This window comes from Excalfactoria chinensis, chromosome 7 (genome assembly GCF_039878825.1).
Source record: "Excalfactoria chinensis isolate bCotChi1 chromosome 7, bCotChi1.hap2, whole genome shotgun sequence".
NCBI classification, from domain to species: domain Eukaryota; kingdom Metazoa; phylum Chordata; class Aves; order Galliformes; family Phasianidae; genus Excalfactoria; species Excalfactoria chinensis.
Window position 1 is genome coordinate 1,191,944 of NC_092831.1, and position 25,438 is coordinate 1,217,381.

The 25,438-nt window shown below is 43.3% G+C and overlaps 1 protein-coding gene across 1 annotated transcript; it reads left to right on the top strand.

Annotated features, from left to right (window-relative positions):
• Positions 1–3,023: 3,023 nt before the first annotated feature.
• On the top strand, positions 3,024–24,570 carry STAM2 (signal transducing adaptor molecule 2). The gene is made up of 14 exons (XM_072342029.1): positions 3,024–3,178; positions 10,268–10,352; positions 11,429–11,504; positions 11,716–11,811; positions 13,229–13,375; positions 15,012–15,081; positions 15,431–15,617; positions 16,472–16,566; positions 16,989–17,071; positions 17,204–17,288; positions 18,045–18,099; positions 18,718–18,871; positions 20,383–20,552; positions 20,914–24,570. Exons 1-14 carry the CDS (start codon positions 3,139–3,141, stop codon positions 21,140–21,142), a joined length of 1,572 nt encoding a protein of 523 aa, XP_072198130.1. The 5' UTR covers positions 3,024–3,138; the 3' UTR covers positions 21,143–24,570.
• The last annotated feature ends 868 nt before the right edge of the window (positions 24,571–25,438 follow it).

Below are 25,438 nucleotides of genomic sequence, written 5' to 3' on the forward strand. Positions count from 1 at the left end.
GGATGTGTCGCAGCCACATTCCTGGCTGGCCATGCCTTTGTTCAGCAGCAGGACTGGCTGGAGGCATACGGTGCCCAGAGAAAAAGATTTGTCAACACAACCTGCAACTGTTTAGCATCTATTGCCATATGGGGTGGGCATGGAATTCCCTGCATGACATCCATTTAAATTGCCTCTCTGCACTCTGTGCTGCATTGGGATACTGAGTGAGTGCTGTGCATGAAAGGAGGGGGAAAAAGCAGGATGCATCCACACTGGCTGCCAAATCTCTTTCTTTCTGCACAGTGGCAAGTGTATGAAAGACAAATAACATTGTGAAACAAGTACAAGGAAATAAAATCTTTAGCTGGAAAAATAAATGTATGTATGCCAATTACACCAGCTTGTTTCCAAGTATACTGCAATAGCCATCCATGAAATATGCCTAAGATGCTGGTATGAAGAAACTTGATTGCTTGAGCCGAATAACAAAAGCTGAAGGCAACTTAACAAACCAAAGTCTTTAAGCAGTAAGGGTTTGTTCCATCTAAGTGGCATCAGGCTGTGTGTAAAGAAAAACTTATTATTAAAAATGCTCAGACTTTCCCGTACTTGTTTAACACATCTTTTTGCATGCAAGAGCACGGGGGATACAAAGCCCATCTGCTGAGCAGAAAGCAGTAAAAGCACAGAATGCTAACACTTGCAAGAGCGTGCTTCTCTCTGGCTTCCTTCATCACAAGCCTCACCTAATAGCAAAATCAGTACTGAGGGGGAGAGAGTCCTCATGAACATCTTGAAATGCTTTCTGTAGAACTATTTTCAGCATTTCTCCGCTTAATCAGCTCCTCTGTTTGCATGACTCCTACACAGAGCACCAAGGGAGAGAGGCCATTATAAAAAGAGGAAAAAACATTTCAGTAAACCACAAAAACTGGCCAGTGAACTCGGGGGCAGCCAGGGAAACACAGAGAACTCAGTCAGTTACAAAACAAAAGTCAAAGTCCTAGTCAGCCACTTCTGTGCTATCAGGCACTAGGAAAAAAGCTCCCTAAAGAGCCACCCAAGTTTTCTGAAAGCAAACATTCTGGACAATATTAATTGTTCTTTAAAACATCCATTACAAAAGCCAAGGCTTGAAATTAAATATTATGACAACACAATGTTACAAAAGTGACGTGGAAAGATCAGAGTTGGCCCCTTTGATGTGTATATGGAAACCCAGAGGGAGCAGCACCCGCTTCCCCAAAGCCCTACAGATCTGTTACGGGTACAGACAGCAGAGCTTGCAGGCAGCGCCAGTGATGGTGAAATATCCACATCATGGGGGCAAGGAGAAACTGCCAGGTCTGGAGTCAGGAAAAACAAGTTCAGAAATAACTTTATTATTATTGTTGTTATTGTAGTTTTTCTGTCCTCCTCAGCAGTGCTTCCTCGGAGTTCTTAATATGAATAGCTTGTTCCTGCAGGACTCAAGATAATTGGCAGTGCCCTAATTTTTTTCCTCCCTTGCCTTATTATTGTGGATTTAATTATTTATTGAGGAACTCAGGTTCATTAAGCACCACTGGGAAATGCCCTGCGGCTCTGGTTGTGGTGTCACCTACAGAAGGAGTTCTGCAGGCACTTCTGTACAAGTATTTGGAGCTGGGGGGGCTCAGACTCAGTACCAGAACTCCTGCCTCATTCTTCATCTCTAGGAAGTGGGCCAGCAATATGGTGCCCCACCACAGCCAGGTAAAAAGCAAAGCAAGTGTTTAGGACCTGATTCACCCTATGCAATACCAAGGTGACCATAACAACACTGCAGGATGGTAAGAAGTGACAAAATATCCATTTACTTGCCTGGGCAGCTGCTGCGATAACTGCACCACACGCGATACTGTGGAGAAGAACAGAGCTGAAGTTAATAAAAATGAGAACTCACTGTCCTCTACAGAACTCATTACATTTTGCTATTTCAGCCAGACAACATTAGTGTTTATTATTAGTGTTTATGACATTTCTGTACAAATTGACTCGTCCTTCCTTTTAAAGGCAGTTAAACAAATTAACAACGTTTTTACTCCGCTTGATTCACGACGTGAAATTACACGTTTCGATTTCATTCGTCAATTTAAGGTCGAGGGAAAAGCACTAAGTTTTGTCATCAACATCCGACAACGAGCTCCGTTAGGCCGCCAAAGTGGGAAAGCGGTGCCACCTACAGACTGCTCCGACAGAATAACTACAGAACCATTCCCTCCACCTTTCTCTGCTGGTTGGCATCCCTGCACGTAGCTTTGGGGTTGAAACCAGATGATCACTACAGCCCGTTTCAACCCAGGCCATTCTATGATTCTATGCTCAAGGAATGTAGTTTTCAACATAGGGCTTTAAAGATCATCCAGCTCCAACCCGCTGGGTAACACTTACAGCGCTACGCTTCATACAAGCGTCTCACTGCTGAGACAACAACGGTGGCGACATACGCTTGAACCAAAGGGGCACGGAGCATCACTGAGTCATACGGCAAGCTTTCAAAGCAAAGGGGCACCAAGGATCACTGAATCATACGGAAATCCTTCAGAACACGAGACGTGGACAGGAAACCCGTGCTGAGCGGTGACTGTGTGTGAGCTCACCCCGCGCTCAGGCAGGGCACGGCCGGGAGCTACGGGGCACCGCAGCTGAAGGCCTCAAGCTGCAGCCCCCGCCCTGCGGCCGCGTCCCCTCAGGCGCCCCCGCCTCCTCACAGCCGCATCCCCGCCGCACCTCCCGCCTCCCGCCGGCACACCGCCGCCGTCTGGGCGCTCAGACATCTTTTAAAGGCAGATTTAGGCAGGAGGGAAAAAAACCCGCCCCGCCACGGAGCTCCCACAGCGGAAAGAGAAGGAAAGGAAACGGCGAACACACCCCGCGCCTCACGGACCGCCTCAAAATGGCTCCCGCCCACCCGTGACGTCACACGCAGCCGGGCGGCCCCGCCCAGTAGGGAGGGGCGTGGCCGAGGCGCCAAGGGGCGGGGCCCCGCGAGGTCCCCGGGCTGCCCCAGCCGGCGCCTGATTCGCCCCGCGACACTCGTGCAGGCGCCGCTGGCGGCTTTGGGGGCCTGCGGCGGGGCGGTGCGGGCCGGTGTGAGGGGACGGAGCGGAGCGGGGCCGGGCGGCCGCTGCGGAGATGCCGCTGTTCGCCTCCAACCCCTTCGAGCAGGACGTGGGTGAGCGAGCGGGGAACGGGGCGGCGCTCGGCGGGCCGCGGATCGCCTCGGCGCGGCGTTGGGGACCGCGGCCGCGGATCGGGCCTGTGGGGGGTGAGCGGCGGCGGTGCCCGTCCGCCTCTCGGAGCCGCGGTGTGTGCGGGTCGGCGGTTTGGGCCGGGGGTTGCGGAGGTGAAGGTCGGCCTGGTTCGTGCCGGCGGTGGGATAGAGCCCGCCGGGCGTCCGGACGGACACGGCCCCAGCCCGGCCCGAGCTGACGCTCCGTTCCATTGCAAGATCGGGGCCGGGCGCGGGCCGGGCTGGTGCGGCCGTGACTCAGCCGGGCTGGTTCGGGTCGGGTTGTGCCCTCCGGGGCGGCCAGTTTGTTCCGTGTCTTGGTTTTGGCCTTTTGGTTTTTAAAGGCCCGCTTCGGAACTGCAACATAGCAAAAGCAATTAAAATAAACTAGGAATCGGAGCCAGGCTTTCCCAGGTTTTAGGTGTAAGAAGAGTTTGTCATTATGGAACCATGGAACCATTGGGGTTGGAAGGGATCTTGGAGCTCCTCCAGTCCCCCGCGAGCTGGTTCCCCAGAGCTCATTGCAGGTTCCCTAGAGCAGGAGTCTGGCCACTGTCAGGGAGAAGTGGTGGCTGTCAGTGCTCACTTAACACCCCATTTTTGTGAGTGTAAGTCCTGCTCCCCTACTCTGTGCTGGTGAGGTTTCACCTGGAGTGCTGCATCCAGATGTGGAGCTCTCAGTACAGGAGGGACATGGAGAGCGTCCAGTGGAGGGCCACAAAAACAGTCCACGGGATGGAGTGGAACACATCTCCTATGAGGACAGGCTCAGAGAGCTGGGGCTGTGCAGCCTGGAGAAGACAAGGCTCCGGAGGTGACCTGATAATAGTGGCCTCTCAGTATCTACAGGGGAGCTACAGGAAGGAAGGGGACGGACTCTTTAGCAGGGTCTGTGGTGACAGAACAAGGGGAAATGGCATCGAGCTCAAAAAGGGTAGATTTAGGTTAGATAAAAGGAGAAAGCCTTTTACAGTGAGGATGGTGAGGTACTGGAACAGTGCTGTGGTTGATGCCCCATCCCTGGAGACTTTCAAGGTAAGGCTCGATCAGACCCTGGGCAATCTGACTTAGGTTGGTGCCCCTGTTGGTTGCGAGGAAGCTGGACTAGATGACCCTCAGAGGTCCCTTCCAACTCTGAAGTTTCTATGATAAGTTTCACTTTTATCTTCATGTGCCTTCAAAGTTTGTTTATTGAAGGCTTTGCCTTCGGTTGAGTTTGATGTTGACCTGTGGCTAAAATGAAGTAGCCGCCGCTTAGGCCAGCTGTACTTGTTTCAAAGAACTTGTGTGTGTTCTGTACCTTTCTCGTAGCTCTGATGTATTTGCACAAGGGAAGACTTCTTGAACGGGGGACTCACAGCTGTACAGAATCCTTTGCCAAAACTGAAGAGCTGCAACAGCTCTAAAAGCATAGGGCTGCAAAGTGATGGTCAGGGTGCTTGTAGTTCCTTAAACTCTGTATTATACATAGCGAGCAGAACTGCTCACACGTGCTACTATTAAACAAGAGCAGTGGGCTGTGAATAGATAATTATTGAGGCTAAATCTCGCAGTGCCTTGCTAGGAAAAATCGACTTTTATGCCACTAGGAGCTTTTTTCTTTCAGGTATTATTAGTAAATCAGACAGCATGGAGCATCAGATGATTGAACACGGTTGCTCTGTACTTTCCCTGGTGGCGCTCACCTGAGGCTGCTCGTGCTGCTGTCGAGCTTTAACTTTGTGATTTGAGGTTTTATTTTCTCCTTCATCTTTTTGATATAAAAATAATAAAGGTGCGTACCACGAGGGTAGTTGAGCTCTGCTGATATCCTGATGCTCCTGGGAAGGAGAGCTCTTCAATCTTCTCATCCACTCAGGTGCTGTGGGTTGCTCTCTGGGTTGATTCAGTGCATTCTTTTTAGCAGAAGTGCTTGGCTGACAGCTGGGGTCATCTGTGAAGGTGATGGTGTTTGGTGGCTCGGATCAGCTCATCAGGGGCTGCAAAGTGGCAGTGAGAAGGAGGGGCAGGGCTCCCTGGGAAGGTCAAAGCCCTACTTCTGGCAGCAAGAAATTGGGTTGGTTTGGATATCTCTTCAGACCATGCCTTCATTATTGCAGCTTTCTTGGGAGGGAGCCTTTAGAAATTATAGATAAACACAGCTGCAGCTGTTGTTTTCTTAGTTCTAAATTCATATGTTTGCTTTGCAGCAGCTCTGCTTAGGGTCTTACTTCCTCAGCATTTGCTTTGGTTGCATTGTCTGTAGTTGCATTTCCATGAGATTAAGCCATGGAATAGTTTCAGGAATTCCATTTCTCTCACCTGTGGATTTTTAAATCATTCTTATGGTTTTGGTAGAGAGAATGTCACAAGACTTGAGTTCCTTAAAGGGTTTGGAACATTGTAATTTCCTACCTAAATCTATTCATCATTAGTTCACACGCACTTGCTGTTCTCCCCCATTGTAAGCCTTCTTCTTAAATAACCTTCATCTTCGAAAAGTAGTTGCTCCTCCAGCAGAGGCCAAGCCTGCTGCTTTTCATCCTTTGTTCAGTCAGCGTTCTCTGGTGAGGTTGTTAACACAGTTAGGGAGGTAGGAAGTATTTCTCTGTGTAGTTTGACTGGCATCCAGAATTGCACGCCATGTCACAGGTTGTTGGGAACTTGTATGATCGCATTTTGTGTTTCCTTGTTCTTTGCTGGAGCGTTTACCTGCGGCGTTATATTCTAGTGTTAATTTGCCTTCTTGTTTCTGCTTCATGTGATGTTCTGCGTCCTCTTGTGTTTTCACTTGGCATGTTTGTGCTTCTCCTCTTATTTCCAACCACTGACATCTTGTTCCTAGGAGGATCTTTGATACTCTGGCTGTGTGAGTTTGCATTTTGTCCTGCTGCTACCTTGATCTATCTAACCTGCTCCTCAGTAGCCGTTTCCTTATGTGACGTTTTAGTTTTCCCTGCTGCTGATAATACCTTCCAACTTCATTAGCTTCCTTTGCAGACCCTTACTCCTGCTGTCAGTGCCTGCCAAAACATGCTCATTTCATGACTAATTCTTGAGGTGTTCAGCTCCCTACCCTCTTCAGAGTGCTTTACATCACTATGTGCCTTCCTTCTAATGTGGAGTCATCCAAGAACTGTTACTGATAACTCACACATGGTTTCCTGTGAAATATTTCACTGAGTGCTGGACAGACAGGTTGATGCTTAAATTAACCCTTGGCAAGGAGTCCTGCCTGGAGGAATAGCTGCCTTCTGTTGAAATTCACCGTGGTTCCATTGCTTTTCTCAGCAATAATTCATGTCCTTCACATTTGGTCTAAGGTCTTGCAAATGTTTGTGGACAAGCTAATTAATAATCCTCAGCCCTGCCTTCATCACTGCATGTCTGTAGTGACCACGTTTCTAAGCAGTAATTAAGTCACAGCTGGGTTATTATCTTTCACTTTTATGATACGAACACTGTTCTTACAGTGCAGAATGGCACTGAGTAGAACTTGAAGGATGTGTGCCCCTCCAGGCTTTAGTGATCAGGCTGTAATGAACATCAAATCCAACTGAAAGGTTTGCAAAGCCAGTGTTTGAGTGCTTGTTTTTCCCTCTGTAGTGTAAAAGTTGACAGGAGGAAAAGAATTGCTACTTTCTTGTACTTATTCTCTTGGCTTACACGTGGTTTGGCACTGTTGGCAAACTTTGCTCAAGGGAATTCATAGGAAATAACAAAAGTCCCTTGCAGGTGTGAAGGCTGAGTTTGCAAAGCGTGTAGAGGCGGAGCTGCCAGCAGAACAGGATTGTATGATGTGTTGGAAGTTCCCTCAGTTGCTCATGTGATGTCCCTTGCTTCCTGCTCTGGTGCATGCGGATCCAAGCCCATGGCAGTGACCATGCACCAGCACTCAGTTGTTGCTGATCTGCGCAGGTGATTTGACACTGGGCCAGGATCTTTAGAGATTGAGGACTTGATGTTTGATGAGATGTGGCCAGGAATGCATTTGGAGGTTTGCCACGCTGCTTTGTTGCACTCCTGCTAGTGTTTTTTTTCCTGTCTCTTAGTGTTATTTCTGCCTATTACTCATCTCTTGCTTGGGAAATAAGGGGAACAGAATGGGTGCTGTCAGGCTGGAATGAGGGCCTTCAGCTCCCCTTTCAGCTGCAGCAGCCCTTCTGGGTGCTGTGTGGTACAGGGAGGGCCCTGTTAAACTCCAGCAGCCCCCCATGCTAGGCATTGTCTTCCACACGAAGAGCTGCTGGCTGTGTTTAAAGGCAGTTCAGTTGGCAGTAAGACCAGTGAACGGTTCCCATCCCCTCCCCAGCAGCTCATTTTAGTGCTATCTCCACTCTTGCTTTGGCATGATCTTTTCGTGCAGTTTGCATGGCAAATCAGATCAGGGAACTGATCCAGTGATTAATTGTGGGCTGGGGGGGGTGGTAGGGCTTTTTTTTAGTATTCAAACTAGCAGTAAAAATAAATACATTGTAAGTTTATCATCATGTGTGCAGAGCTAAGCTTGAGTTCAGTGTTCCCTGAGCAGCTGGAGAGCTACAGAGCATAAGTCGTGCCTTTCTTCTTTTTGTTCCCTTAGCACTGAGGAAATATTGGAAATTGCATCTTCCCACACGTGTTTCCTCTGATCGCAGGCCATGTCTTAGCATCTGTGAGGTAGTTATCCTTCGGGACTGTTCTTCAGCTGGATTCATGTTCAGCAAAGCGACAGATGCTGTTAGATTTGTCATACTGGCAAGAAGGAGAACCTCAGAAGTTGTAAGAGTTTGCCATAGGACAGCCTTCCTATTTCCAGGAGGAACACATCTGCTCTTAGAGCAATGAACGTGGGTGTAAGGGGGAGTCTGATACATATCCGTGTATTTATGTGTCCATGTTTACGTGTCAGGAAATCATTACTACGTGCTTTTGCAAGCACTTTTTTTGGATCTGCATGACTATTTACAAAGAGAAGTGCTTGGTTCAGCACTGCTTATGCTGCATGGTTGGTTTACAAGCTTGCACTTCACTGGCTTATAAACAATAAAACCACTTTGAATTTTCTGTGTGTTTTTGTGCCCAAGTATAGTGATGTGTGTGATGAATAGAGCCCACCTTGGCAGTGCCCATTGGTGGGCTTGCTTCCTAGTTGTGCCCAACTGAACCAAAGCACTCGGGTGTTGTATGTGAGTTTTCATCCTCCTGAGCCAGCGGGCATTGCTGAGTTTGGGGGAAAAAAACAAAATGCAGCGTTGGGAGTTTCAGAGGAAGACAGACTTCATGTCAGTGTGACTGATGGCAGGCAGCGGGATTAAATAACATGCCCGCTCTGTTCTGTTGGTATTGGTGCCATTTGTCATCATTATCTGCACAGCTGATGACTGCTCTTGTCATGAGATGGGTTTGTGTGACTGATGGGCTCTGCTGGGGTGGAGGTGTGCGTGGCCATGCTGTTAGAAAGCAGCTCCAGCTGCCAGAGCTCTGGAGCCAGCACCGGGCTGCCCTGTGTGCACGGAGTGCTGTGCTCTGCTGTTCTGCATGTTCAGCTCTCATAGCCAGGAGCTGGTGTGCATGTAGGTGCTCTTTGTTTTCTTCTTCAGATTTTATTTTATTTTTTTAAAGTAAATTGCACCTTAAACTGTATAAAATTGCAGGTGCTCATTTCGTTTCAAGAATGAGCAATGAATGTTGTGGTACTGACCTAAATATATCAGCGTACCTACAAGAAAATTCAACAACTGTGTCTTTCCAGGATGAGTATTTTGAGGTTAGTGCTGTAGGAACGTGCTTTCAGCACAGCATTTGCTTTCCTCAAATAGTGATTCTAGACTGTAAGGATAATGTACGGCCAAAATTGCACATTTCCATTCTCTCCTCTTTGGCCTGCTCTTCTGTCTGTAATAAAAGGCTTCCAGGGGCACTGCTGTGCTGGTGTTTGCTTTGTGGAAGCCATTCTGCTGCCAAGGATTGCTGCAACTTCTGACTGTAAAACTGTAGTGACACTGATCATCAGAGGAGTTGCTTAATTGCACATCCAGAGATGGGTTTGTCCTGAGGTAGCATTGCTGTCAGCAGGCCTTGTAATTTGGAGACTGCTTCTATCATAGGACACCATCACATTAATAGTGAGGGACCATTACGTTCTGCTGTAGTCTGCTAAATAGCCTTTAATGTACGCAGTCCCAAAGGGGTTCTCAGGCTGAGACAGATGTTGTTAAAGGAACGATTAAGGTACTCTCTTGATTGTTTATGAAGTGCTTTCTGATGGAATTAACGTAGGACATAAAAGCTCCTTCCTTTGAATTTGGTCATAATATTAAAAGAGCACAGTAAAATTAACTCTTAAGGCAGCAAATGGGGTGCACGAAATATTTCTGACGCTATCGTAATATTAACCTGGCATGAAAATAAGATGATGAACTTAAAGGGAGAGCACAAATAAATAACATTAAGCTTTATCGGTTCATGTAGTGATTAAAATGCTGTAAGTATTGAGTAGAACTACACTTTTTTGAAAGGGTGGTTTGGTTTTTATTGGCTGCTTCTGGGATCTTTATAACCCTTTACAACCCTTCCATCTCATTTCTCGTGGCATTTGTGATGTTTGGATGCCCTGAGAATCTCACAAGCTGTTCTAAGGACAAGATCTTTTCCTTCAGAGACTTCAGGAGATTTATCTAATTCACTTGGAACACCCATGTGGAATGCGTTGTGAGTGCCAAGATGAGAAGACCTTGAGCAAGCTCTGAGTTAGGGCTCTGGCCTGAACCTGGGCTAACTGAACCAACTGAGCAGAAGCAGTTTTCTGTTTTCTGTTCTTTTTTTAATAACATTACACTTAGAGTTGTTTTGTTTTTCAGATCTTTTAACTACTGAATACATTTATTATTCCAGTACTGCCCTTCCTATGTGAAAACACATGCATACCACTTTATAAGATACCAAGTAGCAGCACTAATCTCAGTATCTTCTATGCAGACTTTCTTTTTCCTTATGGTCATCAAAAAATATGCTCACAGGAATCTGAGTTTAATGGAGTATTATGCTTAATCAATCTTCTTTTCTTTATAGAAAAAGCTACAAATGAACACAACACCAGTGAGGACTGGGGTCTCATAATGGACATATGTGACAAAGTCGGAAGCACTCCTAATGGGTGAGCTGTACTCGGCATCGTGACGTGTGATTTCATGTTGGTGTGGATAATACTGCTTCAGAAGTAACACATCTCAAAACACTCGTAGTCAGCTACACAGAAAGCACCACAGCTGCGACACTTCTGTGAGCCCTACAGATGTGTGTGGTTGGCTTTCAAGTGCTTGGAATGAAACACTCCAGCAGGACTTCCAGTGGAGCAATTGGTAGATGCTGAATGTGTTCCAGTTTTAGGAAGTTTTGCACAGCAGACCAAATTATTCATATTTATTAATCTTGCATGCATTTTGCAAAGCAACTGTGCCAATAGGAAAAAGTGAACTAGTTTCTTTGTTGGGGAGACAAAAATACGTAGGGCAGTTGGCTATTTATGATTGGGAATTTGTCTGTTCGTTAGGAAGAGTGGGACTGATGGAGGAGAAAAAAGGAGTAAAAATTGGGATCAGTACTCAGTTTGAATGCTGCTGAGTGTGCAGGAATAATGTATGCCTCCTGTAGCCCTTATATGCCTTTAATGCTCATTCTCATGCATGGAGCTCCTTATAGAGTGACATTTGAATTGTTGCTTATTATTCAGTACTTACCTCAAAATTTGCTGAAACAGTAAAAAATAGTGATGCTTCTTAAATGTCTTGAAAATGGGACCTGGGAGCCAACAACCTGTGAATGTGGCTAATGTGGCTTTTAAATTAAATCCATAGAGAGCCTTTATAAGTAGCAAATTATAACTATTTTATCACTGCTGCTCTTGATTTCTTTTTTTAACATAGACATTTCTTTTGTTGTCTATTTCAAACCCATTTCCTCAGCTTAGTGGCAGTTGCTCTCTTTTTGACCTATTCTGTCGGTATTATGGATATCAATGTAGAATGCCAGCATAATAATGGAGTCTTCCAATCCAGTGCACTTTTAAGAACAAGTGATGTGTGAAGTATACTTCCAGACTTGTTCTGGGAAAAGCATGGGTTAGGTTATGGGTTTTTTTCAGCAGAGCCAGTTTTGTTTGCTTACAGGACATGAGTATCTGGTAAAATTTGTTCTACAAAGTCATTTGTCATTAATACTTTCTCCTTTTAGGGCAAAGGATTGCCTTAAAGCCATCATGAGGAGAGTAAATCATAAAGTTCCCCACGTGGCTCTGCAAGCACTTACAGTGAGTAGCCTATCATTACCTTCCAGAACTTCTGTATTTCTTCATGTAACAGAGCAATGAACTGTGTGCTGATCACTTTATAAGTTTCTGTATATCTTCAGTAGAAGGCAGTGGGAGTGCTCTGAACAAAGGGTGGAATTTAATTTTTCTATGTGCTTTTGTTTTGGATTGTTGTTGTCTTACATTTTCGTAACTGTGTTTCTGTTGTCAGCTTCTAGGAGCCTGTGTATCAAACTGTGGAAGGATATTTCACTTAGAAGTTTGTTCTCGTGATTTTGCTAGCGAGGCTCGAGGTATAATAAATAAGGTAATTCTTTCTAACTTCACGTAGTGGGGTAGAATTATTTTTGTCTCTGCTTTGCTTTCTCTCAGCATAACAATGAATTGGCAAAACAGATGTTTGAGAGATAGTTTCTAGAGATTAGAAGTACACTGAATGAGGAGGTAACCAAGAAAGGAAGGCCGAAATGGTTGGAGTCATGCAGCTGATGGGATCTAAACGTGGATGTAATGTACTGAATAAGCAGAAGCAGTTTTCCCGTAATTACTGCTCCAGTTGAAGACAAAAATGGCTAAAGAAGATAGTTTTCAAGTATATGGGAGGCCTGGAAGCATCAGAGGTTGAGCAAAGCAATTAATGAAACTAATAAAATTGCTGGGAAGCCAAATGAGTTCACAGCTCTTCTGTTTCTCGCTTTCTGTGGAAAAATAGGTCTTGAAGTCCTCCTCTTTATTCTCGTTAGCTGCAGTCTGTTCTGAAATAGAACACTGACCTTCATGGACTAACAGCACTTGTGAATGTAAAAACAAACCTTAAACCCCACTAAAGAATTGCCTACAGGAGTATAATGTATTTTGTTGCTGGGAAATGCTTGTGTTTTCCTGGGTCCTTGACCCATGTGGAGGAATAGTCATCAGAGGGCCCGTAAAATTGTGCTTTCTTCCTTTTCTGTGGGAAAAAAAAAATAAAAAATAGATTAGTTCAGACAAGTGTAACAAATACCTTTGTGCTGATAATGAACCTACCAGCTAAATGTCTTCTTTCAAATAAGTGCATGCTTGAGCCCGTACTTGTTGCTGTTCTTGCTGCTCAGCATGTGTTTGGCTGTGAGCCGCAGGCTTATGCTGTGATCTGAAGTACACTCTAATGGGAAGTCTTGGCCATACACTGTAGATGTGTGGTCCCAAGCTCTGTATCTGCTTAACTTGCTTTGTACAGATGAGGTGACCCACCAACCCCAGAACTCTTATTCACCAGCCTGTGGTTAGTTTGTTTGCTTTTGGTTTAGGCAATAGTCTTCATTAACTGGAAACAAAAGCAGAAAGTGTATGGAGTCTGAAGTGCTTTGGTCTGAGTTTGACCCTTGCAGTGCTGGCATAGCCATCACATGTAGTAGCTGCTGTAATGAAGAGTCAGACTTGTTGCTGTAGTATTTTTAAGACTATTATGAGGTTAGCAGCAGCTCCAATTTAATGTTGCTGAGGTATGCTCAGAAGCATGTCCTTTAGCTTTATGCATGGCTGACTTTTCTGCAGGTGGGTTATTTCTTGGCATGAGGCTGTTAGCACATAAAATTTGCATATATTCTTGGTTGTTTTCAATTCTTTTTTTTTATTCAGACAGCTGTGGATACTTATAGTAAGATGGTTTGGGTAACGTTTGAAAACTATTTCTGCTCACTTCAAGGCATAAGCATCCCTTTTTATGCAATTTTGTCTTCTAGGCTCATCCAAAAGTAAGCGAGAAGCTGAAAGCTCTAATGGTGGAGTGGTCAGAAGAATTTCAGAAAGACCCACAATGTAGCTTAATATCTGCAACTATTAAATCTTTAAAAGAAGAAGGTGTCACGTTTCCTGCAGCTGGATCCCAGGTGAAAGCTCAATTAGGAATACACAGTACTTCTGTTAGACCTCTGTCAGTGAACAGCAGGAAAATGCTGTCCTGTTGATCAAAGGGAATTAGGACCCTTGTTATATTTCGGTTGCCTCCTGACACAGAGGTTCATTTCATTCTGCTTTTTAATTTCCTTGCCCACAGAGGAAGAGTGGGAACAGACTAAAGGTTATTTCTTACTGTCTTCGAGTTGTTACACTTTAGATCTGTCTTTCCTTCAGATCATTTTTTAGAGTTTCATCAACCTGTCATACCTTACAAATCTAAGCAGTCCTACACCCACACCTTGTACTTGGTGTTTCATGGTTCTAATTGCTGACTTGGAGCACATTATTTTTCCTTCCCAGAGCCTCACAAAACAATTGTGGCAGTATCTGAAACTGTGATGTTTTTTGGGAATGATGTCCTGTGCCGTGCTTTCCTTTTCTAAGTCCCCTTTTCTTGTTCATGTTTTTTTGTCCATGTCAGGAGTTGTCCATCTCTGCAGTGCTATGGTGATGGGTGCTCCAGTCCCTAACCTCATTTGCTCCTTTTATTGTACTTGTGGTAGTAATTCTATGCCTGATCATCAAGCTGGCAGATATGGTGACAAGTTTTCTTCTTTTTTTTTTAATGCTTTATTATTCTTATGTTCAAAATGAGTTAGGTGAAGAACAGTCCTTAAATTTAGAAACATATCTTCTGTTCTGTACCTCTTCCATGAAGTTCACTTTTCTCTGTATTAAATGCAGGTGGTGAGGTTTTTGTGTCTTTCTTTTTTTTAACATTCTACAGTCTTTCCTTCCTCCACAAAGATGTTTTCACCTCTAAATCTAGGATAAGTGTTAAAACATATGGCAGAAACGTGGAAGATGGAGAGTGCTGGCAACCGGTTATGCTTTCTTCCTACAGATGCATATAAAAATGACATCTTGATGTCTCTGCATCATAACGTTTCTCTGCAAAAAACCAAAGCTGAGGTTTATTGGTATACTTGTACAGAGTTGTTTCCTAGAACCATTGATAATTCCAGTATCTGAAACCAGTTTGTTTGTTGCTGCAAGAAGTCTTCCCTGTTGACGTGAAGGGTTTTGTTATGCTTTTGTGGAGACTTAAATTATTCAAGTCAGAAGCTCCCGACTTGATATATATATATATGTGTGTGTGTGTGTGTGCTCTTCATTTTCATGATCCCAAAAACAGAGGAGGAGGGTAGCTATTAGCTGTCATGTGGAGAGAAATCTTCTTTTAGCAGGTCCAACTCTGGTTAGTAACTTAATGACTTTACAAATGTAGGACTCCAAAGAGCTTTTCTTCCCTTTTGAGAGGTGAGGTGGAGGAGAAAGGTGGGAAGAGTAGTCTTTTAAATGCGAGTTGTTTCAGCTAAGTAATGCTGCTACCATGGTTATTTAAATGGGATCTGATTATTTATTTTACTTTGTTCCTAAATGTGGATGAGGTTCCAGAGTGAAGTAGTTTTTCTCTTCTAGAAGATCATCCTGGGTCAGTTCTGAAATGCTCAGAATAGGCAGCTAACAGGGAACAGCTTCTTCTTATTTTTTTAAGTATATAATTATAGGACTTCCTTCCACCTTAATTAACATGAAGTTATTCTATTGTTAATACATTTGCAGGCTACCACAAATGCTGCTAAGAATGGTTCTACACTAAGCAAAAACAAAGAGGATGAAGATATAGCTAAAGGTAAATTCCTAGTCACAGCCTTGTGTTTGACTTGTGCTCTGGGATGTTGTGCCAAATGCATAGCAGTAAGAAGCTGCACTTTATTCTGCTGCAGAGAATTGAAAGAAAGAGCTCAGCAGGTTGAGGGTTGAAGTTCGGTTTTGAAATGTTTCTTGTGCATGAGCACTGCTTGTCTTTTAATTCTGTTGCAGGGCAGAGTAAAGCCCCATCAGCTGTAGTTTAGAGCAAAGATTTTATACAGACTATAATGCTCATATATTTCTTCTGATTAGAAAAGCAAAATACCTTTGTGTAGAGGGATGAAATACACAGACTTAATGCTTTTTTTTCCCCCCTCTCCTTGTTGTAGCTATTGAATTGTCCTTACAAGAGCAGAAGCAGCAACAAGTGGAAACCAAACCCTTGTACCCATCTGCAGAAGTTCAGCAAACCAATCAGAGCCTGAGGAAGGTGCGAGCTCTCTATGACTTTGAAGCTGTCGAGGACAATGAGCTCACCTTTAAAAGTGGAGAAATTATTTTAGTTTTGGATGACAGGTACAATACATTCAGATAAAGGTGCCTTTATTCTGCAACTGTGTTAGGCTAGCAATTTTCCCCCACCAAAGCTTTCTTTTCCACAGGTGTGTATTGTCACTCCGGCCTTCTTCACACCCCTTAATCATCCACTATTCTTTCCATTCCCTGGATTATTTTATCCCTTCAAAACATTCTGAATCTTGCTTTTCTGTGGAGCCTTCCTTGCCCTCCATGTATCCATTGATGAGATGTTTCTTTACCTTCCTGTTCCATTAGGTACTCATTCTATGGTGTAGGTCCAATTTGTAATTTTTATGCTAATTGATTATAACATGTCATAAGAATATACGTGCACACACATTTCAGTGCTGAATTCTAGCTAGTTCCAGAAACTGTTAAATCTCTGGCTATCAAGCACTGCATGTGTTAGGAATAACATTGAAGAAAAGTGCTTCAATAACTACTGGTAACTGTTGTCATCGTTCCTCCAGCAATAGCTAACAAGTAGAACTTGCTTATGCTGCTCTAATTTAATAGACTTTGACAGATCAATTATATTTCTAATATTAGTCCTCACTTGTGGACCTCTTGCAGACTTTGAGGAAGTTATAATGGGCCATTATCTAGTCAGTCTGAAGAACTGTGTGTTAAACTTGAAGTGATTGCTGCTTAATGATCTCGACAACCCATTCCCAGCTCCTGGCTTTGGGTTTGCTGCTATGCTAATCTGTACCTGGGTTCTCTTCTGCCACTGTTGTTGGGCATGCAGGGAAACAGTGCTTTAGATACCACAGGTTTCCTATAAAAGCACAAAATGTCATTGATGCTGAGCATTAGTGTTCCAAGTTTGTAACACAGCTTTGTATCCCCAGTGACACCAATTGGTGGAAGGGTGAAAATCATCGAGGAGTGGGGCTGTTCCCATCTAATTTTGTGACTTCTGATTTAAGTAGTGAACCCGAGGCAGGTAAGTTAGCTACAAAAAGCTAACCTGTTATGTTAGAAACGTGGGTTTACGGTAGAACTGCTAATTACTTCATAATCAGCATAATTTCCTGTTACCAGCCTGAGAAAAGAATTGAGGGAGAAATCCTGAAGTTGTTTCAAACCAGCAAGCAAGCATTTACCGCTGCTGTAGCTCGCTTTCATGATATCTTTTGGTTCTAAGTTGTTAATTTCTTCTTACTGTGGTAACTGATACACTATTATGTGAGAGTGTAAGGTATTACTTCCCTAGCAGATAGATGTGGTCTCGACTTAAAAATACTCACTCTAATTTCTGTGTCCTTTAAGAGTTTGATGCTGAGTGGGTGGAAAACTAATAATACAAAGTAGCATAAAGCTAACACAGTTTCTTTCTGCTGATGTGTTACTTGTTTCTTCTTTCAGCAACTGTAGATAAAAGCTGTGTTCCTGAGGATGCCACAGAAGAAACTAAGGAAGCGGAACCTGAGCCAGTTTATATAGATGAGGTATGCCATTATTATGATGCTGAATGTTAAAAGATAACTGTTTTCTGTAAGACTTCTTTCTAACTTGAAGTTTAAAAGGGTCTATGTGTGCTTTGGAAATAGCTGTTCTTAATCCTCTGTTCCACCTTCCAGGATAAGATGGATAAAACGCTGCAGGTGCTTCAGAGTATAGACCCTACAGACCTAAATCTTGATTCAGACCTTCTGGACTCAGAAGGTATGTAAAGCACCACATTTGCTAGTTCTTGTATTGCTTCCTATGATTATTTTCCATGGATTGAGTCGGTAGTTCTTTTGTATTTATTTTAAGCACAAAGAAACCAGGTTGTGTATTACTGGTGTGCTGTAGAGTAGTTAATTTCACAGTTGGAGCATGGAGCTATATGTAAGCCTCTGCATTTTCTAATAGTTGCCAAGCCAACTCCGTGTTTAACCAGGCAATTTGCTGAACTTAGTGAGAGTTCTTTGCCTGATCCTTGCAGGATTTATCCATCTATCTAAGCTCTGCAGAAAGTAAGCTATTAATTGTGTGTAAAAGAAAAAGTACTGCTTGCTAAGAGGGAAGAGAAAGTTCTGTTCATTTATGATCTGATCAGTTCAAAGCATATAGGAACAACTAAGTGTACTTCTAGGGGGGCAGAGGTGGGAGGACGATCTGGAGAGATTGATAGGTAGTCCAAGTATTCCAGTAAGAGATAAGTCATAGACCTTGCACACAGTAAGCAGAAATGCAGAATTTTGTGTGACTTTCATCAGTGTTTTTTTGTTTGGAGTGGGAAAAATAGGAAAGGATGGCAAAGCAAAATAACCAAAGTATTTTCCTTCTGTTTGGGCTGGAGGATTTGGACTTCCATGATAACTATATCTCTGATTTTTGGATGCTTTTTTAGTGTAGTTGGGTAAAGTATTTTTGGTTACGTTTCAAAATGGGTTGTGCAGTATGTTAACTACCTTGGTTCTTTTGTCTTTACAGTTATTTGTCAGCAGATGGGTCCAATGATAGATGAAAAACTGGAAGAGATAGATAGGTGAGTCATAACATAGCAGCTGCATAATTTACCAGTACTTCAAATCGGGCCATTACATTCATTTTTTTTTATATATTCTCCTTCATCTCCCAAGGTAGGAAGTGTTGCAAGAAAGAATTAGACCATTCTGCCTTTTGGTGTTTGACACTTAAATATAGGAGTCCCTGTTTGTGTACTGAGGCTTGGTTGCTGCTCTCCTGGACTTACTGCACAAGTTATTGGGTGCATTCTGTGGTAGCACATACTGCTTGTAGGCTTTTGCTGTCTATCTGGATATTCTCAGTCTGCTGTTTGCTGTCCTCTGTGACAGAGAAATCGGTTAAACAGTATCTTTCCCCCTTCTCCCTCAACCTCTATAAGGATGTTTAATGATGAACAGGTAATTCCTGCTTTATTATGACTAGGGAAGGATCGTTGTTCACCTTTTTTGACTCTTCTTCCATTACAGTGGTGTAAGAGGCAGAGTAGATTCTGGAGGTTTTACAGTACAGATGTGTAAGAAATTTGCATCTACCTTTGAAAATAAACTCAGATCCCTTTAATGAATCACTCCTGTGTTACTTTCTAACACTAGATGTTAGAGAAACTTAGGGTTTGCTTGTATTTATTTTGAAACAGAAAACATTCCGAATTATCTGAACTGAATGTGAAAGTTCTAGAAGCTCTGGAGCTCTATAACAAACTGATGAATGAAACACCAATGTATTCAGCCTACTCCAAACTCCATCATCCTGCACAATACCCACCTACATCTTCTGGTGTTTCAGTGCAGGTCAGTATCCTTGTCTGGAAATAGAGACTTTCCTAATATAGTTTTCTATTTAAAAAGATGACAGCAAAAATGAAGAAGTGTAGACTTCCTGCTAGCCTACGAACAATCTGACATTGCCTGGTGACTTCCTGTAGCTTTTGGTATAAAATAGCATTTAAGCAGTCAGAGTGTTTTAATTTGCAGCTAGTAGCTCGTGCAATAAGCTATAGATCTTAATTGTACTCTCTAATTAGAAAGGTACTTTATTGAAAACACTTAAACAATTCTTTGTGAAACCAGCCCCCCCCATTAGAGTTTTGTGTTTCAGTGTCGTTCAGCAGCTTGGAGGATATTCTTGCTCTGAGTCATGTTCTCACTCTTAAAGTAACGTTACCTTCTTATCTAATAGGGATGTGAGTGAACTTTAATATTAGTGCATTAATCACGAGTGCAGTGCACTTTTGCTAAGTATAAAAACCTCAGTCTGGTTTTAGCTCACGATCTCCTAAGGCGAGGGGCTGGGAAGAGTATTACATTAGTGGGTGTAGTTGCTCAAAATTGACTTACAGTATCTCTAGGGTGCTACATTGGTGTTCTAAGGAAACAAAGATGAGAAGAAAGAGGGATTTTAAAGGTCTTTTTTTACAGGAAGCATAGAATGAGTGGTTTTACTTCTAGTGAATTTTATTTAATGTTAATTGTTCCCTAGGAAAAGAATAGTTGCTATAGCAACTGCTAGATCTGAAAATGTCAGTTAGAAGTAATTCTGTGTCCTTAACTTCTGGTTATGGTGGAAAATATCATTGTATTTGGAGGTTAAAAAGTAACTGAAGCCAAAAGGCAACAGGAGTTTACTTGTTCTTTCCAGGGGAATGCAGCAGTGAAACATAGAAGATAATGGTATTTGTGCTGGGCCTAGTATTGACTCACAGGTGTCTGTTCCTTCAGTGTCAGTACGCAGCCATACCAAGTCCAGAAGCAGTGGGCAGTATAGCCTTGTGTTAGCAGGTTTAACCACTTGTTCGACCACATTTGAGTGAAGACTTAGCTTAAACTAGAAATATGAGAAAGTGAAGTTTTTGCTTTCCTTCTCTTGTAATCTGGGACTATTCTTACATTGTGCTATTTTATACGTTTTGGGAATCAAATCTTGTATGGTACTCATCTTCCTGCTCAAAATATGCAGAGGACTGAAAGACAAGGCAAACCGGTGGAAAAGAAATAAGGTTTCTGGGAGGTGGAAGAGTGGTGTGTGTGAGCAAAAGGGTTGTTCTCACATAAATTAGCACAGACCTTGTCAGCAGTGCATTTTTGAAAGAGATGCCTGGTGATGGAAGAAAGGATGCCTGTTAGAAACCCATATGTGTGTGTTAGGAGAAGTGTGTTTTATTGTTAGACCCATGGTAGGAAAATAAACTCAGAGTCAGTTTGTTCAGACTTTGAATCCTGAAGTACTTATTCATTGCGGTTGAATTCTGTGCTACATTTATTGCTACTTAAATAAAAGTTATATCTTTATTATTATTATTTAGCCGTATCCTGTACAGCCACCTAGTGGGAACTACATGATCCAAGGTGTTCACCAAGTCACCGTTTCCCAAGGTTATGGTCTGGGACCTGACCAGATGGGGCAGCTCAGGTCTCTGCCTCAAAATATCAATTCATCTGGAGCAACTCAGCCTGTACAAACTGCTTATTTAAGGTATCAGTCATTTCAGCAAACTCTTACGTTACCCGTTGCATAGAATTGCCTGATGGGTTGGGCTGGAAGGAGCTGCATAGACCATCCAGTTCCAATCTGCAGCCATGGGCAGGGGTAACTGCCACCAGGCCATGCTGCCCAGAGCCCAGTGCATGTCCTGGAACACCTCTAGAGATGGAGCACCCACAGTGCAGGGCAGCAGTGCCACGGCCTCACCCCACCCTCCTAGAGGCTGCAGCTTACAGTGATGTGTAAATCTGTTATACCACTTTGAAAACATCCGTACAGCTAAGAAAAAATTCTTCTCAGAGAACCAGTTTTGTGAGCTTGTAACAGTTGGATTTGGTCTGTTTTGTTACAGCCCAGGACCAGACTCTGTGTTAAACCAGACGTTTGTGACCCAGAGCCCTGGCCTTCCTGCAGCTGCCAGCACAGCAGTGTACAGCCAGCAGCAGATGGGCTCGGTGGATATGGCAGCTTACCAGAGTAACACGTCAAGTTTGCCTCAAGGACCAGGTTATCCCATGGCAGTTCCTGCTCATTCCGTTCTACAGCAACAAACCAACTACCATCAACAGCCTCTCCTTTAAAAACAGACCAGGCTTGTTTGCAAAATAATGAAGAGTGATTGCTGAATCTAATGGTTTTTATTAATACCTGTCACAGATATCAAAATACATTTTCCTTTAAAATAACTCAACTTAGGGTGATGCTGAGTAGCAGTATGCATCGGATCTGATTGTTAATCATTTCCTTAATGATAGTTTGAATGAGATGAGCCGATGATTTAAAATCATTTTGGATTGCTTTGAGCCCTTGTTTCAGTGGTTTCAATGAAAGAAAAGCCATTTGTGTGTCTGAATTCAAGTTAAAACATGTCCAAAATTAATTTTATGTGTTTCTAGAAACACGAGGATGCACAGCCACTGTTATGTGTTGCTCTCATTACGCATCGTCTCCTCTGGTGTCTCGCTGTAATCTTTCCATCCAAGTAGCTTTAAAGAGCTTCTGCTGATTTAGACACCTCCTCTCCGTGCTGCCATAGTGAGCTTTACAGTATGGTGTGTGCTGCATAATTGGAACAGCTGCACAAGTGAGGCAGATGAGAGCTGGAAGAGAAAATGATTTGATGCTGTGACAGAGAACCACGTCCTTACAGAAACAGGAGAAATGACGTTTTTATAGCACTGCCTGTTGGATTTGGGGAAACTGCAGCTCCTGATGTGTTTCTCTTGAAGGAGACTGTGGGAATGGGGCAGTTGATGCTTGAGCTCTCTTGTGGCTTTGGGCGCAGGTGGTACAGCAAGCACATGTTGCCTTTGCACAAGCACGCAGAAGGGATGCTCCCAGCGGCCTGTGTGGGTACTCTGGATACAAGGTGCTGAGCCAGAAACTTGCACAGAATAGATATTCTTTTCCTTCTTTTTGTTGTTGTATGTAGAAGTGAAGGAGGAGTGTAGTTCTGTGTGGTGAAAGGAAGGACTCCAGAATGTCGGACACTTAGGACTGTGAGACTCTGCCTTTATTCCATTTCCAGTGGGGAGGCAAGTGGAGCAGCAATTGTCTGTATGGGACCAGAGGGGTCTTACTTCTACTGGATTTCCTTTTGTTGCCACCATTTCCATGTCTAAGTAAACACTGGTTACAGTCAAGAGAGAAACTCTTAAACCAGGTGAAAAAAAGTCTACCTAACACACTACGTGTGGGCAGTGATGGGATCATGCTCCTCGTTGGATAGGAGGAATCTTTGCGTATTGAAAGCAACAGATGTGTATGTAGAACAGAAATTGCCTTGGAACTGTGGCAGTGTGGTGTTCGGTGGCTAAGAAAAGAAATGTAAGGATTTCTTCCCTGATGCACTTTTTAATGGGTGGGTTCTTTTTCCTTTTGCAAGAGGCACAGGTGAGATCCTGCAGGAACGTGGGGCTCTTTTATTGCTTCAGCCTCTGGGTAAAAAAAAAAACAATCACTTAATTTTCTTGTTTACCCGCTCACCTTAACAGAGTCATATTTATACATAACAATATTATGATGAGTAATAATCTTTATGTGGGGAAAATAATGCAAGGAAATAAGTGAAAAAACATTTTGTGAAACACATGAAACTCTGGAAGTGTCTGACCAAGCACCTCTGGTATGGAATTTGTCTCCCGAATGAGAGCTACCGGACTGCAGGCTGTTGTTGAGTATTAAACCACCCTTCACTGATTGCCACCTCCATTTCTTTGCGTTTTATGTCATTCCTCAGTACCATGCTGTTATTCGCTTGCAGCCCCGTGCTTATGGAATGAATGAGGCCTTCAGTACCTGCTCTTTCAATCACCTTTATTTCTATGTGTGCAATTAGGAGGAAGCTGTCTTTCCTTTTGACACGACATTGTATCCTTCCCTCTGAAGTAGGTTAGTATAAACGACACGTTGCAATATTGAGGTATTTTGATAACTTTTTCCTCGCCTCTGTTCAGAGGAACAATAATTAATTTCAATGCTGCTGTTCCAAGTTCTTACTGTTTTGAGATTTTATTTTGTAAGAGTTTACTTTGTTCCAAATTGGTGTGTAAATCCGACTCAACTGTGCTGTAATTTATGTAGATTCTCTGTGTTAATTGAGAGGGTGGGTGTTCTGATTGGGTTCCAGACTTTGATCCAGCAGAAATGTCAAGTATGTTAAATGGAGATGGCCGGACAGGTGTGATTGGATGGCTTTTAGTTAATTGTTTTGTGGAATATAAATAATGTACATACTCATTTGTCTGAGATTTTCTACACAGCTACATAGATGCATACTGTTAGAGCCTGGAATTGTATAAAGGCCAGATTAGTGGCCGTTGTCTCTTTCTGTTCCAAATTCTGTGATATGCAACTTGTAGATAGTGTAAAATAACGGGATGATTATTATGATGGTGTCTTTAGAGGGCTTTGGTGTTAAGAGGATCTGTCGTTTTTTCCTCTGCGTACTTATCATCCTATTTATTTTTTAGGCCTGATTGTAACTGAACATGCTGCCAAAGGATTTATCTCACTTTGGATTTCTACGCTAGGTTTATACCTGCTGTTTTGTATCGGGAATCAATGGTAGATAACTTCTGCTTTTTCATATGAACTCTCAATGGCTAACATAGGAATCGGTGCAACTTTATAACGGGAATTTTCTTGTGATAGATTTAGTTCCATGGATGTTGAGAACATCCGTACTGGATTCTTCTAGTATGAATTGGCAACCCATGTCTGAGTTACAGTCAGCTGAGAGCAGCAGTTCCATTTGTCTGCGGTATCGCCGTTCAGAGGTGGGCTTTGAGAAGTGTTGCCATTTTGCTGTGGCCTTTATGTGGCACTTGTGCTGTCTGTTGAATTAGGTATAAAGATTACAATCTCGAGAAGCTGTTTCTGTAGCAGGTAGACCTTAAAATAACGTCCCGTGTTCGTTCAGCTTTTGCTCATAGATGTCCATAGACTTGTGGGATGGTGACTCTTGAAGACGGCCCTTCAGAAAGGAGTGGCTGAGCAGAGCGTGGCTGCAATCTCTTACTGTAATTATTTGCTGATAGGAAGGTTGATTTCTTATTTTTATCTATGCATCTTTTCTAAGAAATAACAGGCACTACTCCTGCTTACATTGAACACTGTGACAGAGTTGTTGAATAAATAACTTTTTAGAACTCCTGGCTTTTACCAGTTCCATTTTACACGAAGCTGACAGACTGTTTTGAGTCAACAAAGAAGAGAAGTGGAGGAAAAGAAATAGAGGAGGGGCTGTTTCTGGGTGCTCCGAGTGCTGATTGCTGTGTTGGCCCCAGCACAGCACACCTGGGCTTGGACTTGAGATGTTCTGGTTCTGTTTGGTGTGGGGCTCAAGGTGAATATGTGCTGGTTAATCGGGATATCACAGTGCTTATGGAAAAAATGACCATGGAGTTTGCAGTATTAGGAATAGGGGATCTGTTTGGATGGAACATTTGGCCTCTCATCTGCAATATGTGTGCATTGCCTTGTGTGAATAAACAAAGTTTATTTAACAAACGGGTGAAAAGTCTGTTTGTGCCATGGGTAAATCCTTGCCAGAAAGACGAGCCCAGAGAGCGGCTGTGGGCAGCTTGCAATGGGCACCTGGCTGCTGCAGCCCTCCCCTTCCTGCCTCCCCTTGTTCCTCTGTGCTGCAGCGCAGCCAGCGCTTGGGGAATGAGCTGCTGAACTTCATAGCCGTGCTGATGAGATGCTCTTATTGGGAGCTGCTGCTTGTTACCTTTAATTGAATATAAGCTAGACTTGGTGTGCTAGAGAACATTGCTACGCGCATCAGTTGTTAACCAATATATATGTAAACCAACATGGGGAATAGAAGAAAATAATCTCAGAGAAAAAGGTAATACACTGGTTATACAGAAAACAAATACCCCGCTCTAAAATGCGGTTGAATTGCACATCCCAAGAATGAACCGAAGCTGCTTAGGGCTTGGTATAGCTTTTCAAGGAGACACATTAACCAGGAAGCAATTTGTAACTCAAAGTAAGAATCAATCCTTGTGCTGTAGAGGTGCCTTCTGCTGGAGCTGTGAGTGGACACCGAAACAGTCTGCAGGGAGCACAGTGCACCTGGGAGCTGTGTTGTTAGCAGGCAGCAGGTACTGCACTGCATCAGTTCCATACTGCACCTTCTGCTGGGTTGGGTTCAGGTTGCTTCAGGCTACAAATCTGAATACAACCTGGGCTGCTGGTTGGTGACCTGCACACAGCAGGGGTTGGAGCTGGATGAGCACTGCGGGCCTTTGCAACACAGGCCATTCTGTGATTCATTTTCTGGACAGTATCTTAACTTGGGAGGTCAGCTACCTTTACAGAACAACACTTAAAGAAAGCACCCTTGCTGCTGGTACCAATTTAATGAT